Source organism: Ananas comosus, linkage group 6 (genome assembly GCF_001540865.1).
Source record: "Ananas comosus cultivar F153 linkage group 6, ASM154086v1, whole genome shotgun sequence".
NCBI lineage: Eukaryota > Viridiplantae > Streptophyta > Magnoliopsida > Poales > Bromeliaceae > Ananas > Ananas comosus.
Window position 1 is genome coordinate 9,636,101 of NC_033626.1, and position 19,222 is coordinate 9,655,322.

At 34.5% G+C, this 19,222-nt stretch overlaps 1 protein-coding gene and 1 long non-coding RNA gene across 3 annotated transcripts; both read right to left on the reverse strand.

Annotated features, from left to right (window-relative positions):
* Nucleotides 3,314–5,596, reverse strand: LOC109711403 (transmembrane protein 45A-like). The gene is made up of 2 exons (XM_020234415.1): nucleotides 4,980–5,596; nucleotides 3,314–3,949 (listed from the first exon to the last, which is right to left on the reverse strand). Exons 1-2 carry the CDS (start codon nucleotides 5,373–5,375, stop codon nucleotides 3,431–3,433), a joined length of 915 nt encoding a protein of 304 aa, XP_020090004.1. The 5' UTR covers nucleotides 5,376–5,596; the 3' UTR covers nucleotides 3,314–3,430.
* Nucleotides 10,913–13,267, reverse strand: LOC109711275. Of its 2 annotated transcripts, none has more exons than XR_002216561.1 (2): nucleotides 12,914–13,267; nucleotides 10,913–11,148 (listed from the first exon to the last, which is right to left on the reverse strand). It is a non-coding gene; the product is annotated as an uncharacterized LOC109711275 (long non-coding RNA). The 2 variants fall into 2 exon arrangements; XR_002216562.1 differs by having other exon boundaries at nucleotides 10,913–11,248.

Sequence of the window (19,222 nt, forward strand, 5' to 3'; positions counted from 1 at the left end):
TAGAAACTTCAAATGCGCTAGATCAAGTCTAACGGAGCCGATCGTCGATTCGAAAATTCCATCATCAAAAACGGCTCAGGAGCACGGAGGCCTCCGTGCTCCTAAGAGCACGGCAGCCCGGCTCTATATATATATATATATATATATATATATATATATATGTATGTATGTATGCTCACACATGCATGCATGTATAATTTAACACATGTTTTTCTCATTGTTTTTTGTTTTTTCTAACTCCCTCTCTGTTTCCCTGGGCACAGTTGGGCACCAAATTCCTTTATTTTGGCCCAGCTCGCGCGGCGCGTACGTTCTCACTGGGGATGGATTTGCACCAGGATTAGTGTATCAAACAAATTGTTGACAAAGTTAATTTATATTTTAGTAACGTAGCATATAAATAAAGATAAGCAACAGTGACTAGAATATATTACTAGTTGACTTTAATAAGATTACAGTGTGCTGCTTTTTAGTAGGAAACAGTGGTCTCTGTCGGAAACAAGTTGCAACTTCGCGTAATTGCTTTTCCACAAATTTGTCACGTATCTTATGACTCTACACGTAGTTCAATTAGCATTAATTCTAGAAGTTGACCGTTTATGTTAGCTTGTGGGGTCGATGGAAGAGGATCCTCAACTAAATTTAAACAAAAATTAAACACGCATGTTACATGTGTGTACCTGATAGATTGAATCGAACCACATCAACTTTTAGGAAGTAATTAACTAGAGATAATGTTATATGGCCTACAGTAAAGAACCGTTCTTTTTAATTTATCCTTACAAAGTTTAAGTTATAAAATTTATTCCTTCAAAAATTTCGAGTTATGAACATATGCCCTTAGATTTATTGCCATTAGTGAGCCTGTAAAATGGATCGTTTTGCGATTACAAATTTGTCATGCCTTGAAAAACTCCAACCGGCATTGCTGCGGATTTCGAGGCACAAGCCACGAAGGCGAGACACGGCGTGAAGGGAGTGAAGAACGACGACACTCCTCTCACCTCATCCACCGACCCCGGCGACGAAAACGACAACGGCACTCTTCTCTACTCGGATTAGAATTATATATATGAAGATATTAAGGACATTTTACCACTAAACTAAAATAGATTCGAACTGTATGAATATTTTTGCAATTTGAAGAAATATTTATAATATTTCTAATTGACTGTCCCTAGTATAAGGGGCAAAGGGATTGGTGATTGATATCCGAGATTTCAAGTTCGAATTCTAGTTGATTTACATTTTCAGCTAAATATTTTTAGGTCGGGTTGGAGCTACCAAGCCTCCGTCCAGCACGACCCTTGGGCCCGGTCGGCACGGGCCGTGCTCTGGGCCGGCCTCTTAAAATTTTTATTTTTTTTATTTTTTTAAAAGTACAAATTTTAAAATATAAATAATAAATTATTTTTTATGTAAATTAATATTTTGATTATAAAATAATATTTTTATTTAAATAATATTTTGACAAAATATTTATAAAATAATAAATATTTAAAATAATATATTATATATATATATATATATATATATATAGAATTAGGCTGGAAATACTATTAATAGTAAAACACTTTTTGCTATCAAGTTTTTAACCCTTGGATGAAAAATTGGTAGGTTCAGGATAATATTAGTCAGTTAGAGTTGAGTGGTTCCCCTAGATTGAGTGTCCCCACTCGGATTATGAGATTTAATTCAATGGTTAGAAATAATGAAAATAGTTGATCCAAAGGCTAAAAATTGTAGCAACAATGAGATTTTGCTTACTAATAGTAGCCCCAGTCCAACTCTATATATATATATAGATTATATAAATATATATAAAAAATTGAGATAGTTTTTGGTCTAATGGACCAAATTTGTTTTTGGTCCATTTGACCAAAGATCTCCTTCCGAGATAGCTCCTGGGGCCTTCTCTCCTAGGAGCTGAGATCCCAACGCCCAAGGCCTGGCGTTCGGGCTGTGCTGGCCGCGGCTGGCACGTCCCAAGGTGTGTCGAGCCACGGGCTCTTCGCGGCTGGCACGACCGCCAATGTGGTTTTTCGACTCGGTTCCGGCCGCCGGGCGCAAGAAGAGAGGTCCCAGCACGGCCTAAAGTTGCCCTGGGTAGGGCCGGCACGGGTGTTACAACGCCCATGCCATGCAGCAGCCCGGCTCGATGCCATGCCGTTAGGGATGCAAACGGGGCGGATCTGGGGGCGGGAGCCCCGCCCCGCCTTCCGCCCCGACTAGCAAAATCCCGCTCCGCCTCCCGCCCCGAATCCATGATGGGTTAAAAAATACATCCCATAATCCGCCCCATCTCATAACCGCCCTCCCGCCGGCGCCCCGAATCCGCCCCGCCAACTAATATTTTTTATAAAATTATAATATTACTAATATTTTATAAATTATAAATTAATAATTTTTAATAATATTATATATATAATTTAATAATATCAATTATAAAAATCAAACATATCAATCACAAAATAAAATTCAAAAGTTTCAAATATATTAGAAATGAGAGTACTAACTTATTTGTAATTTGAACCTTTTTTGTAAATATATTATTTTTTAAGAATATTTTTTTAAAATATAAATAATTTTCGAGGTGGCGGGGCGGATTCGGGGTGAGTCAAAATTTCTCTCGTTTTCTGTCCCGAATCCGTCTCGGATCGTAAAATTTATCCCGTTTTCTATCCCGAATCTGTTTATTTTCTCCCATTTACTAACCCGTCGGGGCGGTAAGAGGCGGGAGCTCCACCAATCCGGATCCGTTTGCATCCCTAGTGCCGTGGGCCAGCCTGTTTTACATCTCTATCCGCACGTACGTATCAATTTTAAGAAATTTTATTTGGATGTCGAAATAAGTTATAACACACAAATATTACTGAAAGCAAGATTCAATCCTATGTCTTCGTACTTGCAAAGAGCGAAAATTGAAACATAGAGCGAAAATTGAAACATACGAAGATGCATAAACGCAATTGGTATAGAGAACTTAAATCCAGTGCCTTTTATAATTTCTCTTATAATTTATCCGAATTAATTTCTGTATTATCCGTTTCTGCTATTTTGGCAGTAATTGGTTTTCAGAAAAAAGTAAAAAATTATTTTTGAAAAAAAAACTTTTAAAATTTTTTAGGTTTCAACGAAAACAATTTTTCTTAATTTTTTTTTCACATTTCATATGAAAAATTATTATTTTTGTTTTTTCATGAAAATCTCCTTTAATTTAAAGGAAAACTAGTTTTCCCTGAAATTTTTTTAAAAAAATTTAAAATTTTAGTTTTTCCTCGAAACTCAACGGATGGTAAATCAGAAAAGAAAATTTTTTATAGAAAAATAATTTTTTCATACTTATTCTAAAAACCAAACACCGAGTTAGCATTTCAAAACAGTCATGTTTCCACTATAACTGCACATGATATATTAATCTCTCGACACGTTAAACGGACGGTTGAGATTGCTTGAGATCTTCAGCTTCAGGAGAAGAGATCAAAGAAACATCCCCACCCCCTGATCTTAGTTTCCTGTACTCAACACACTTGCTGTCGGTTCTCAGGCACAAATAAGCCACCAAAACTGCTATCCCGGCCAGAGTCCAGCTGAACTGCAGGTTTGCCAGCGCCGTCGCCCGCTGACTCGCTTCCTCCGTTCTGCATGCAACTGCACTCATGAAACTGCCACTGCCGCTGCCACTGCCCGTGTCGCTACCGCTTTCTGTGCTGTAACACCCTTTCGGAAGAAACCGCGGGAGCCACAGCGCAAAGCCCATGACGACGAACCAGCACCCCTGGAAAAGGACCGACGCCGACCTCACCGTCGCCGCCATGAAGCTGCTTGGGAGTCCCACGGTCGTGACGGTGGCGAGAAAGGAAAAGGCCACTACGAGCTGCAGGAGCCAGTGGTAGTGGCCCTCGAGCCCCGCGTGGTCCACGGAGTGGAAGCTGAGGAGAAAGAGCTCCTGCACATACGCGTGTGTATATATATATATAGGGATAAGAATTGAGCTTCTACACTTTTAAAAGTACAGAGTTATTAGTGCTAGTAACTTTTAGGCCCTTAAATTAAGAAATGCACGGTAAGGATAATATGTTTGAGTGTGATTAAATAGTATAATTTAATAGGTGTAAATGGTTAAAGGAATAGATCTAAGGGTAAAAAATTTAGCATCAAATGCTTTGCGTTTTTATAAACACCATAGCCAGATTCCAGGGATAAATCACTTATATGACTTTAAACTTATATATTATATTATATAATATATATAATATATATATTATGAAAGATCAAAATATTTTTACTAATTTTTAAAAGAAAATTCATAAAATTCTATGTTTTTTAGGGTTTACTAATGAGGTTGAATTTTAGAAAAATATTTTGATTATTTTAGAATACATTTAAAAATTATGAATAATAGTAAGGAATAAATGAGCAAAATTAAGTCCTATATAAATATAGGCAAAAGTTCGGGATTTACTATAAAATCAATTAGAATAGAAACCTATATAAACTCTTTTTATACAATATGTATAAAGGTTACTAAAAGAACAATTGAAATCATGCATGATTATTCATATTTTCTTGTGACTTTTTTGCCAATATTCATAGACCAATGAATAATTCAAAAAAAGCTCGTCGGAGCGAAATTTCATGAACTATACATATATATATACTAGTAGCTAGAAATTCATTCTTGTTTTTTTTTCCGACAATAAATGCTGTTGCAATTGATAACTATTAGTTACAATAATAACTTTCTGCGACAAATAAGAATCTTTGCAAAGCGGTACTATGAATCTTATAATAATAGATGACTGAAAATGTTGATTTCGATTATGATAATAGTATAAACTGTTGGAATAAATTTTTTTTGATGCCATTAAAATAATGTAATCGAAAAAAATTATTGTAATGTATTTGCAGAGTTCAAAAATACAAAAAAAAAAAAAAAGAAAAGAAAAGAAAAAAGAAAAAAGAAATTGTTACTATGCCTGCGCAAAAACGGAGGCGGCGAGAGTTCCGACGAGACTTCGGAGTGCGTCGGGGGAAGCAGAGAGGTCGACTGCTAGGGCGACCGAAGCGTAGACGGCGAGATGGAGAAACATGGTGGCGTGCTCGTAGTTGTCGGGCTTGAAAGATAGGCTCAGAAGAGGGTAGTCGAGGATTTGGACGGCGGCGGCGGCGGCGGAGAAGGAGAGGAGGAGGTAGAGTTCCGAGTGTTTCGGAATGGTTACTGGAGTAGTAGTACTAGTGAAAGGAAACCATGTTGATGAGGTGAAATTGGAGGGGCCTTTGAGTTTGTAAGTTTTGATGGTGTTAAGAGTGTGCCAGATGCCTATTATTGTGAAGGCTAGGCCCGGGATAATGTGGCCTAAGAATGTTCCCATGGCTTGGCTTGGCTTGGCTTGCTTTTGCTGCTACTGATGTGGGCTGAGCTTGTTTGGGTTATATAGAGAGAAAGTTACGAATATTTGATGTTTCTTTGTTGGGATCATTTTCTTCAATTTATTGTCTAATAAGATACTGAGATTTGTAGGAGCTTCTCAGTGGAGTCAATAGTAAGATAGTTAGATTTGTAGGAGCTTCTCAGTGGAGTCAATAGGAATGCAAACGGAGCGGATGGAGAGGCGGGAGGGGTTCTTACGCCATTTCTTATTGGGTTGGAACGGACTCTGGTCGGATTAAATATAATTTTATTTTTGACTATCATTTATAGCTTCATTCGGAACAGATCAGGACAGGAGTAAACTTTTGGCCAATCACGGCAGATAAAAGAAAAAAAGGGATCTCCCGCCTCTGCTATATTTATTTAGTGGATCAGACCGGATTATATTTTTTTATATTTTTATTTTAATTTTTACTCCATTCGACTAATCGGGACAGGAACTCCAACAATCCATAGCCATTTACATCCCTAGGAGCCATACTCATGATTACAAAGATATATATATATTTTCTCAACATATCTTGGTTTTATTGAAGAGCTTCTTAAGGAGACATGCTCGTGATTGCAAATGTTTTTTTTTTTTCCACGCAAAGTAATTTTATTGAGGAGCTTCTTAATGGAGTCATGCTCATGATTACAATATATATATTTTTTTATTTGAGAAAAACTCATGTAGAAATTTGAAACAACTAAATTTTCAATATCAACTATTAAATTATTAACTAAATGCGCTAGATACGATCGATTCATGATTACAAATATTAAATCTAAATTACTATAACCATTATTTTTTATTATCTTAAAATTTTAAAGTAGTGGATTATTTTATAACAAAGATGTTAGGTTTGTGGCCGCAAAAGAGAAGGTAAAAGCTAGCACTACAGATCTAGCTATCATTGAGATAAAAAGGCAACGGATATTATATGATGATGGATATTATATGATGATAAATCAAGACACAAAAGGGTCTCAAGAAAAAATTATAATTTGGTAAATTCACCCAATAATATATTTCCATTTCAAGTAGAATCCTTGTATATTTTGTTTAATTAACATGTATTTTTTAATGAGACCCTTTTGTGTCTTGATTTATCATCATATAATATCCATCATCATATAATATCATGATGGATATTATATGATGATAAATCAAGACACAAAAGGGTCTCAAGAAAAAATTATAATTTGGTAAATTCACCCAATAATATATTTCCATTTCAAGTAGAATCCTTGTATATTTTGTTTAATTAACATGTATTTTTTAATGAGAAAACTTCAAAAATCCCCCTGTTTTCATACTTTTTCACTTTAATACTCTGTGGTTTAAAGTGTATCAAGTTAGTACCATGTGGTTTCGCACTTTCTCATTTAGTACCCTGTGGTTTCAAGTGTATCAAGTTAGTACTCTGTGGTTTTATTTTTGTATCAAGTTAATATCCTGTATTTTTATTTTTGTATCAAATTAGTATCCTATGGTTGTATTTTTCTCCAAATAAAATATTAAACCACAGGGTACTAAAGTGAGAAAGTACGAAACCACATGGTACTAACTTGATACACTTTAAACCACAGAGTACTAAAGTGAGAAAAAGTGAAACCACAAGGAGGTTTTTTAAGTTTTCCCTTTTTTAATTGATATACTTTTATAATTTATAATTTATAATTTAAAGTATTATAATTAATCAGATTAAAGTATCTTATTTATTATTATCATTAATTATTCTGATTTTATTTGCTACAAAGTAACTAAAATGATAGAATTTGATAAATTATATTAATTTGAAAATAGAGGGAAAAATAAAAGAGTTTCAATAAAAAATAAAATATAATTGCTGAGGGTTCTCTATTCATTTTTTATTTTATATTTGAAAAAGTAGGGAAGAAAACAAGACAAATGAGAACACAAGGAACTAGGAAAATAAACCGGCTTAATTACACGCTGGTATACTAAATTTTAAAATAGTATCTTTTCTGGTTATAATTTATTATATGTTATTTTAAAGGCACTATTGAACTATCATTTGCTTCTTACTCTCTAAATTATATTTTAGGTTTATTTTTCATTTACTATACCGCACTATATATTTTCTTTTTCCCAAGGCATCAGTAAACGATTATTTTGTAATCAATTTTTACAATACCATCAAAAAATCAATCTACTATTTTACATAAATAACTAATAATTCTATCAAGAGGAACTAGGCTGAATATACACTCGGCTAATTCCAACTAACACTTTTAGATGAAGCTGCAAGCTTCCATCTAAAATTGTTGACTTACTACCTACCGTATAGAGATTGATAAAAAAATAAAAAAAAAAATAAAAAAAAACTTATTAAAAGTACAACATTATAAATAGAAAAACTCTGAAGTATAGTATAATGTACTATAGTGTAATTAAGCCTATAAACAAGGAAGGGCAAAGAAGGAATCTTACATTGGGACTTTCAACTTTCCTAATCAATAAAGTTTCTTTTATATTTATTATGAGCAATATGAGTAGGGGTAAAAGTGGTTAGGATAAACTCCGATTAAATTCAACACCGAATTCGATAGAATTAAAATATAGATATTCAAATTTAACATTCGATATATATTTGTATCTGAATTTGCATCCGAAAAAATAAGAATATAATTTTTTTTTAAAAAAAGGTATGATTGTATTTAATCGTCTTCACTTCAAAAAAGATAAGAGAAATATTAATATATATTGTAGGAGGATAGAATGGTTTTCTATCCTGTTCTTCATTTATGTTACTATAAATTTTGTGTTAAAATTGCATTCGTATTTGTTATTATATGAAATTTTATTGAATGAAATATAATTATACGAAGTTTGAAAACAATTGTGAAGCTTAAATTGCAACGTCTTCACGTTAACGAAACACCCTTTTCTAAGGAACCTTCTTCGACACGTTTTTGAGCAACACCTTACGAACCAAAACATCCTTTAAATACCTTGTGGGTGGTACCTTAATTTATATTTTATTTCAACTATTCATTTAGAAAAATAAATGACTAGGATTTACATGTTCTTTGAAGCATCTTCTTTCAAACAAAAGAATTCAAATCTAAAATACAATTTATTTTAATTTCTGAAATTGCAAATTTGTTTAATTTTATGTTATTAATTAGTTAAACTTTAGCGTCGTTACAGCATTTTTATTAGTGGATAATAATGAAGATAGTGACTCTAGTGCTTGAAAGTTGAACCCAAGTTTGTGATGGTGGAATTACAGGCGCTTCCCAATAATGTTAGTGGAAACTTCGCATAAGTCCATTTCATTAAAGTGTCATTGTTTGTTGCTTATAATCTTTGGGGGGACCTTTTACACATAGAGCACCTTGCTTTGTCACTCTCTATTTACTCTTTTTATTTTGAGTATAAATATTAAAATTATGCACACCCCTTGTTTTAAGCTTTAGTTCTTAGAGTAATGAATTGTTTTACATGTTATCGAAACAGGAATTATGTGTTTTCTTCCTATTCGATTCAAGTTCATACCTTAAATGTGTATTAAGCTCCTGTATACAAAGAGTAGTTATATCATCTTAATTTTCACTTACTCCTAAGACCAGTATTAAATATGTTTAGAATTTTTGAGCGAAGGGATTTTCTAATCTTATTATGTTTTGATTATTTCATTAATTTAAGTTAGTATTATTGCTAATCTTAGTGAATTTTACTCTCAATTTATTAGAATTTAACTACTAATATAAATATACTTATTATTCTGTAAATTGGTGGGACGGACAAAAGAAAATACGGAATGTATTTTGTGGTTAGAAGTTTAAGAGAGAGATTTTTTGTATTTCACCTTTGACAACAATAAAAGTCTACTTTTGTCTTATCATGTGGACGAAAGCTAGTGATCGAACCCAATAAATTATTTATATATTTTGTTTTTTTTCTCTTTTTCTTTATTCTATTTAATCCTTAAATAGAGACATAGGTTTAGCATTTTCCTCATCCTGTTAAAGAAGAATATTTAAGTGGTTAAGATCATGAAAAGTATCATACAGGTTGAAGAAGAGGGAAGAAAAATGTTGGAGCTTTCTGGAGGAACAAAAAATGACAGCAAGATCATTTACCTTGACCTTCTTGACTATATATATATATATATATATATATATCGAGAAACCTCAATTCTCACTAGATCTCGAAGCCTATAAAGAAGCTTAAAAACCCATTTGATGCATTAGGCCAAGGAAATCATATTTTCACCACCTAAAAAGATTCAACTTTAGACAAGATTTAGGAAAAATATTTAGACATAACAAGTTACAATGCAATCCGGTGGCCCACCATGACTCACCGAACGCATTTGATTCGAGTTATCTGCCAGAATTACTGTATTTAGTTCATCCAGTCTGTAATCTGGTCGATAATATAACATTACAATTAGGGTGAGTTTAGTTCACACTATAAAAGATTACTAGCAATAAAAAAATGTCCGAAAATTTTATTCCTATTCATCCTATTACTAAGAATGTGGCATTCCTGTGTTTGGTTCGCACGGTTATATTATTTAATCATGTTATTTAAGTTTATAAAAAATATACAATTAATTTATTTATTTCTGTAATTAATTTTAGATAATGCCACCAAAAATTTCAACATCTTTTTAAAAAAAATGAGAGAGAGAACATAGATTAGAGAGAGAGAAAACATAATTAAAAAAATTGGAATAGATATAGAGTCGAGATTAGAAAGAGTGAGAGAGTTGAGATTTAAAAAAAAGAGGGGGAGAGAGAGCTTAGTTTAGAGAGAGAAAAAGAATTGAAGTTTAGAGAAAAAAAAATAAGTTTAGAGAGAGATATGAGGTTAGAGTCTAAAGAAAAATAATACCAACTAGCCGGCGGGTAGAGAGAAAAAAAGAAATTAGACATATTATGATTACCTCAATCCATTAATATGAGGATACCCACCCTCTCTCAAGGAAATGAGATTAGTACTTTGGAATGAATCTCATTCCCGAATAAATCTAATATTATCAACTAGATTACTTAGTGCGTTTAGTCAAACACCGTTATATTTTTTTTATTCCTATTGGACTACTAGAAATCTTAAAAAGATAGTGCGAACCAAACGCACCCTTAGTGCAAAATATCCCGAAAATATTACCGAACAAAGGTATGGATAATCTTACATATTATATAAAATTTTAATTTTACCCCTCCAACCTTCAAACCCTTTTAATACATCATCTTTATCTCTCTCTCTCTATTCCTATTCACACGAACTCTTATAAATGAGTTTTTAAATTAAAATTTATTTATTCTCAAGTGATCGTATGATTACATAGTTATGGTCCTTTTTTGCTAATTCTTTATATTGGTTGAAATTAATTTTTAGTTTTATAAATTTTTTTTCGTTGTGTGTGGTCTTTTTATTTACATTGCTTATTAATAGAATTAATTCAAGTGCAAATTATATTAAGTTATAGTTTAGTAAAAAAAATATTAAATAAACTATACTTTACTGTCAGAATTACTAAATTTTATAAACTGAACCAAACATAATAATTCAATATACATTATAATCTAACATTACAATACCGCATTAAACCAAACGCTGTAATGTAGTATCTGTAATAATCTAATTCAAAAATCTCAGATATCTGGTTATATCGAGATAACCTGTAATGCTACATAATCTGAACCAAACGGGCCCTCCGGATTTTCCTTTAATTCTTCAAGGATTGTTGAGTACCCTTCACAACATAAGATGAAGCTACATGAGACATGTTTAGATATGTTTGAAGCTTAGGATAACTTCAAAATTGTTAGCAAACCCATCTCTTTGCTGATTGCCTAAAAAAGAAAAACAACTTACTAGATATAACATGTATCTTCACACAAAGAAATTAAATGAAAAGGACTGAGAACAGATTGAAACATTACGTTCAGCTATACACTATCGCTTCCCAAGCAATGGAATGCCCTTTAAAAATAGCTAGAGATACTGAATTATCAGAATGGATAAAAAAACAGAGAACTATTTCTTTCCATGATCATTTAAAAACTAGTCGACAATCCTAAAATTGGACCTATAAGCCAGCTTTTAATTGGAAGTGTTAGATATCTCGATTAACAAGGAGAAAAATAATAGCTTTATCCATACAAGCTAACAAGGATTAGAAACAGGTGTGATCCTAAAAGAAAGATAGATCAAGCTCACTGGCAATTGTAGCTCCTACTAAAAAAGGATAGTATCATGATGTTACACAGTGGAATTTCCAGCGTTCTGCCGTTCTAACAAAGACAAAAGCTCCAAGGGTGAAAACACAATTTGGAAACCAAACTAAGTCTATTCCAAGGGCGGAAAAGATAAATATGAGACATTGCCCCTACCATCCCGCACTTCCATTTAATTATTGCACCAGTTATAGTGATCATTCCATTATTGTGAAAAGTGCATGTTGTCCTCGGGCATACATCTTCAAAATATTGGCTAGGAGAAAATTTTGAGCCTCACAAGGACCAACTCAAGAAAAACAGTGTTAGGGAATAGAATCTGCTTAATTAGACTAGTTATGAAGAAAGAGTATCTAAACAAGAAAATGTCACCAGAGGTTGGCCTGATTTCACATCTTTATAGTCATCCACATCACACAAAATCAAGTACATGAAGGTCTAAGCATCGCAACAATTTCAAATTTTAGTCATCACATTAGTTCAGCAAAATAAACAAATATAAGAGAATCTAAAAGTACATAATATCAAACAAAAGAAAAGAGTAAGAAGAAGATAAGAGTCAAACTAAAATTGTACATGCAATTGATAATCAATTGATTCAGACCTTTTGGTCATCATCAGTAAGGAGTTTGCGAAGTAACAGATGGTTTAGAAAGTGGTCGCATAAAAGATCACAAGTAATATAATGCATGAGCGTTCTCTTTATCAAAGGGATTGGCACGAGCAAGTTTAAGTATATAAAAAAGTCCAAAATTCATTTGAATGAGACCAGATATGTTATGAGCTTCTAGGGAGAAATGTTAATGTGAAAAATTAACCACAACATCAAATTCTAAGAACCCTCGCATCCAACAATATCAGGGAGATCCATTGCCAACAAAAACCCTAGCAATCTAGCCAAAAGAGTAAGAAAAAAAAATGTAGTTGAAGTGCGGTTGCACAATTAATGTGACTAGTAACAAGAAAATGAAATGCTCTCATCCAAAATGGTATTAATGTGAAGTCTCTCTCTCTCTCTCTCTCTCTCTCTCTCTGCAGTTGTGGAATCTTCTTAGAGATGTCTAGTTGAGATTATTAACCTAATCTTCTCATTGATGTATGCTCATGTTTGCTACAATTGTAGATTAAGCCCCTTTATCAAATAAAATCATCCACACTGATGAAACCCTAGCCCTAAAGGGGTCGGTAACAAGCATGAAAAAGCAATCCAGATTGAAAATGTGATGCAATAAAAGCTAACAACCAAATTGAACTGAAAAGAAACAGTTATGATCACAAAACCTGCGATCAATTCCAACAGGATCCGTGGTGAAGCAGCCGCACCGGGTCACGGGGGGAGCTCGTAGCCGCCGATTCAAGCGAAATCCTAGGATAGTGATCTCTCAGGAGTTGAGTTGCTCCGAAGTGAGGCTCGAGCTCGGTGCCGAGCCATCATTGGGGCTCTCGGAGGCGCCGTCGCCATTAACGAGGTCAAGGATCTCGCTCCGCAGCCGCTCTCCACCGCTATCGACCAGAGTCCTGCAGCAGCGAAGGGGTAGGGAGGAGGAGGGGATCCGCTATAGCAGCGGAGGCGGTGACAGGGTCGAGGGTTTCGGGGGTGTCGGAGGGAGGAATTCGTCGGGAGCACCTAAGTAGGGGTGGGGTCCGAGTAGGGGTGTAATGTGGGCCGTGCCCACATTTTCCGGGCTGAAATGTGCTAGGGGCCGGCCCGGCCTGGCCTGGATTCAAATTCGTGACGGGCCGTGGGGGGCCCAAGTTGCCTACCCTCTGGCCTGGCACGTCTCTTAGGCCCGGAAGGTATGGGCCATGCCGGGCCGGACCGTGCTTCGGGCCGGCTTAGTACAATATTTATTTTTAAATTTTTTTATAAAAATTTACTATGAAATTTAAAAATATAAACAATAAATATTTTTATTTAAATTAATTTTTGATTAAAATATTATAAAAATAATTATACTAAAATAAATATTTATTTTTTTTAAAAAAAATAAATTTCTATTTTTNAAAATATTCCGTCGCTAAAAAATATTATCAAGTATCAAATTAAACATTAACGACGGATATTGTCGTCAATAAAAACATTCAGAATTTAAAGTTTATTGAACAGATATACTTTACTTTGATTTATAAATATACCATTATTTTTATAAACTTTAATATCCACTGGTTGTCATCAAATATTTCACTATACATATAGCTAGAAGTGTTCTAAAAAAAGGTAATTTTGGCACTAGTTCACCTATTAGCTCTACTATTTCACAATTTTCACAAGTTTGATGACGATACTCGTGCGAAACGTCCTTGAATATATTAGCTAGCATGATCCCATTTTCTATTATGAATACTAGCCATTCTTTTGTTACAAAATTACAAAATTACTCTATTAAATCTACAAAATAGTCCAAAATAAATGTCTTGTTCATCTTTGAACTATATAGTTTTATAGTATTTCTTTTGATCTCAGTTCTCTCTGACAACAGTGGGCATATGTCGGCTTAATACACAACAGGTGCCGCGAGGCTCCATTTCTTACACATTGATCAAAAATAGCAACATTTGATGGATCAAGACGGGTAGCAATCATCATCAAAATAAGGTCAAAATAAAGTTTTGACAATAGTTGTCTTTCAGCTGATATAAATTTTTATACTTAAATTAAGAAACTTTTTAAACTACCGTTATTATAATGTAGAACATGCCATTATTCATACATTGAAAGATAAAAGGGTAATTTTTTTGCATTTTGGTTGTCAAATTTTATTTAATGTTGAAACCATGAACATTCAACAGTATTTTTTACTATAGGAGAAATAATATATAACGAAAGAAATATTAGTCGTTATAACTACCGTATTGGTCGGTTATAACTTTTAAAGATCGTCCGATTTTTTGTCGTCGCCCCTCATAACAAACCTTCCTTCGCTAGAACTAATTATGAAAGTCACTAATTTTCGTCATTAAAGATATTTGACAACCAAAGCAAATCCCGTTGTTACATGTAAGTAATAACGACCATTATTGTAGTTATAACGACTATTTGTTTGTTATGTTTTTACATAAAAATACATTAGGAACAATTATTAGTGATGAATAAAAATTAAATTACGACAAAATATTCCGTCGCTAAAAGATATTATCAAGTATCAAACTAAACATTAACGACGGATATTGTCGTCGATAAAAACATTCACAAGTTTGATGACGATACTCGTGCGAAACGTTCTTAAATATATTAGCTAACATGATCCCATTTACTATTATGAATACTAGCCTTTCTTTTGTTACAAAATTGCAAAATAACTCTAGTAAATCTATAAAAGATTTCAAAATAAATATCTTGTTCATCTTTGAACTATATAGTTTTATAGTATTTCTTTTTATCTTAGTTTTCTCTGACAACAGTGGGCATATGTCGGCTTAATACACAACAGGTGCCGCGAGGCTCCATTTCTTATACATTGATCAAAAATAGTAACATCTGATGGATCAAGACGGGTTACAATCATCATCAAAATAAGGTCCAAATAAAGTTTTGACAATAGTTGTCTTTCAGCTGATATAAAAATTATACTTTAATTAAGAAACTTTTTAAACTAACATTATTACAATATATAACATGCCATTGTTCATACATTGAAGGATTAAAGGATAAATTTTTTGCATTTTGGTTGTCAAATTTCATTTAATGTTGAAACCATGAACATTCAACAGTTATTTTTTTTATAGGAGAAATAATATATAACGAAGGAAATATTGGCCGTTATAACTACCGTATTGGTCGGTTATAACCTTTAACGACTTTTCGTCGTCACCCGTTATTAAATCTTCCTTCGCTAGAACTAATTATGAAAGTCACTAATTTTCGTCATTAAAAATATTTGACAACCAAAGCAAATCCCGTCGTTACATGTAAGTAATAATGACCATTTGTTTGTTATGTTTTTACATAAAAATAATTAGGTACTATCATTAGTGATGAATAAAAATTAAATTATGACAAAATATTCTGTTGCTAAAAGATATTATCAAGTATCAAATTAAACATTAACGACAGATATTGTCGTCGATAAAAACATTCAGAATTTAAAGCCCCTGGGCTCACGGGTTGGCAATCCAACCACTTTTCCGGAAAAGAACACCCTCTTGCGGTGGATCAGACCGCTGGTGTTCGTGAAATGCGTACCTGCAGTGGCGATCAATATAGTATGCTCAAAGATCTTCCATCGGCAACTAGCCGACAATCCAGCCCCTCAGGGCACACCGACCGTATAGGCCATCAACAACTAGTCGGCTACGTATGTCAAGATAGAACTGTAACAACTCGACCGAATAGGTCATAGATATCAAAATAGGGGAACCGCCCAACCAAATCACAGATATAGTGAACAGATAAGTCGACTCTACTCCTAAGCATGATATCAACATGGAACCATCGACCGCATGGGTCATCATGTAACCAAAACGACCAACCAGGTCACAAATATAGGATATGAACTCGACCAATCATGTCACAAGTATATAATCTAGAACTACCGTCGGCCACTAGCCGACAATCCGACCCCTCAGGGTACACCGACCTCAACAGTCATCGGACAACAGAAGTCAAAGAACCGACCAACTAGGTTACTGATACGAGGTACAAGAAACTACCAACCAGGTCACAAGTGTAGGAGATGCAACGTCGACCATCCAGGTCATGGAGATCACATAGGAGATCAGACCAACCAAATCATAAATATCATAAACAGATAAAGTCTACTCTACTCCTACACATGATACTACACCTGGCAACAATTAAGTAGAGAGTAATAAAGAAACAGCATGGGTGCAAGGCTCAACATATATATGGTAAAAGATATAAACAACAAGGGTAAAGGAAACGTCACCGAGCGTGCACCACTGTACCAACGTCGGATCGAAGTACCCACCTGTACGTATCTGACGAAGATCTCTCGACTGTGAAGACGGTGCAACCGAACCTACGAAAGGTCCAACGGGTTAAGGTCTAACCCACTGACATGAAAAGCTAACTCACGACCCCTGCTCACCAGAACCATGACCGGTTTCCCAAAACCGATTACTGAATAAACCGGAAGTCCCGAAAACCGCACCGGAACTTCACCGTCGCTCACCCGTCATTTCCAAACCCTCAAAACGACGCGGGTGACCAGCCAACCAGGCTCAGCGACGCTACAATCAGCCACGAGGCACCGTCGGGTGAAATCCGAACCGGAACCGCGTTCTATCGGCGGATTTCGCCGAAAACGCTCCGGAAATCACTTTTCGATTTCCGCAAGGGCTTGGGGCCTTGGACGATCAGTCCAGAGGTTAGCCTCAGCCCACAAATGCTGACAACAACATCCACAACGAAGCAGAAAACCCAAAAGCCCATACCGATACATGAAATCGCATCATTTCATGTGATTTCTAGGCTTTTCTGGACTGTGCACGCAAACCAGAGGTCGATTAATCCGACCGTCGCACTCGCTGACAGGTTTCAGCATGTCGGAGGCCGTGCTCACCTTTCGGAGCACTGCCGGCCACTGCGGTGCGCGCACGAGCGATGTGAAATTCAGATAAACTGCGCGCACAGCGCGAAGATCGTGACTAACTCACAAACCAGGGCATCATTGCCGCTGTTGGAGGTGAGCACGATGTTCAGCACGAGTTGTAGATCATCGTGCTCACTTCCCGAAGCTTAGGAGGCTTATCGGATCACCGGATAGAAGACCGGAACCTCGAAAAACAGTCTGTGACACCCCAATAGTCCCACATCGGATGGGAATGGGGTTGTCATTGGGTTTATAAGAGACTTGTCATTGGGTTCCCACATCGGATGGGAATAATAACTGGGCTTAAGCATTTTGGGCCGGTTGTTGGGTCCAACGAGTTATTGTTGCTTAGTGGGCTGGGTCGTTACAGCATATGTCGGCTTAATACACAACAGGTACTGCGAGGCTCCATTTCTTACACATTGACCAAAAAGTAGTAACATCTAATGGATCAAGACGTGTTGCAATCATCAAAATAAGGTCCAAAATTTTTTTTGACAATGGTTGTCTTTCAGCTGATATATAAATCATACTTAAATTAAAAAATTTTTAAACTACCATTATTGTAATTATAACGACCATTTGTTTGTTATGTTTTTATATAAAAATACATTAGGTACGATCATTAGTGTAATAAAAATTAAATTACGATAAAATATTCCGTCGCTAAAAGATATTATCAAGTTTCAAACTAAACATTAACAACAGATATTGTCATCGATAAAAACATTCAGAATTTAAAGTTTATGAGTCAATAACGACCAAACAATATTTCTTTTCATATATATAACTAAATATTAACGACGGATATTGTCATCCATAAAAATATTCAGAATTTATGACTACGTGAGTCAACAACGACCAAACAATCCATCGTTATATATATATATATATATATATACACACACGTATGTACATACATGCATAATATTCATACTATATTACATAATTTATTGTTCTTGTACTGAATACATTCTCAATCTGCATTTTTTGTTGAACAGGTATACTTTACTTTGATTACAATTAACAAAAATTCCATTGATGATTTAGATCCACAGAAATTCTATAGCGTCCAACAGAAAAGTGGTGGGATTTGATACTTCCTCCAAGAACAATAAATTGTTATTGAATTCTCAACAAATAGCATCTGACTATAACACCTGCGGTACCAGAAAAAAAATGGTGGGTACCAAAATTTATACCAAGAATCCTAAATTGCTATTGTTTTGAACTATGAACTATAAAATTTACAAAAGAATTTCTTGAAAACAAAGAAATATACAAAAATTAATGATAATTTATATTAATTGGATAGAGAATTTGAAGAGGAAAATAGAATGAAAAGAAAATTGAGCGTATCTCAAAAGAAACTAGAGTTGATTAAAATTGACACAAAATATTATAAAACTTGGTTGTTTCATTCATCAATAATGAAATTTACAAAGATTTGAACGTAAGTTACCTCAATTGGACAACGAATTTGAAGGAGATGATTGAATTGAGGAAGAAGAGGCGCCAAATTGAAGAACAAGGTGGAGCGATTGGAATCTAATGACCGAAACAAGAGCTTTGAATCGTAAGACTCATCTTCAGAGTGGAGGGTTAGGGTTTCTTTCCAATAAATTAAAAGCTCGTTTGGTTCGCATTATCTTTATAAAATAACCAGTAATCCAATCGAAATTAAGAAAATATAAAAATATTTGGCTAAACACACTAAATAATCTACTCGGTAATCTTAGATTTACTTGGGAATGAGATTTATCGCAAATACTAATCTTATTCCCTTAGAATAGGATAGGTAGCTCCTATTAATTATTTGGGATAATCTAATTTTTTTTAATTCAACGTGCTATTTTTCTCCCTACTCAATTTGAGACCCTCTCCCGGTCTCCTCTCTACACCATGCGAGGCCCTCTCCCGATCTCCTCTCGGCCTAAGGCATGCACATCAATCTTCTCTCGACTTAGTTACACACATCAATCTATCTTACCGGTAATCTCAAATAATATGATAACACGGATCAAACACTAGAATGCCA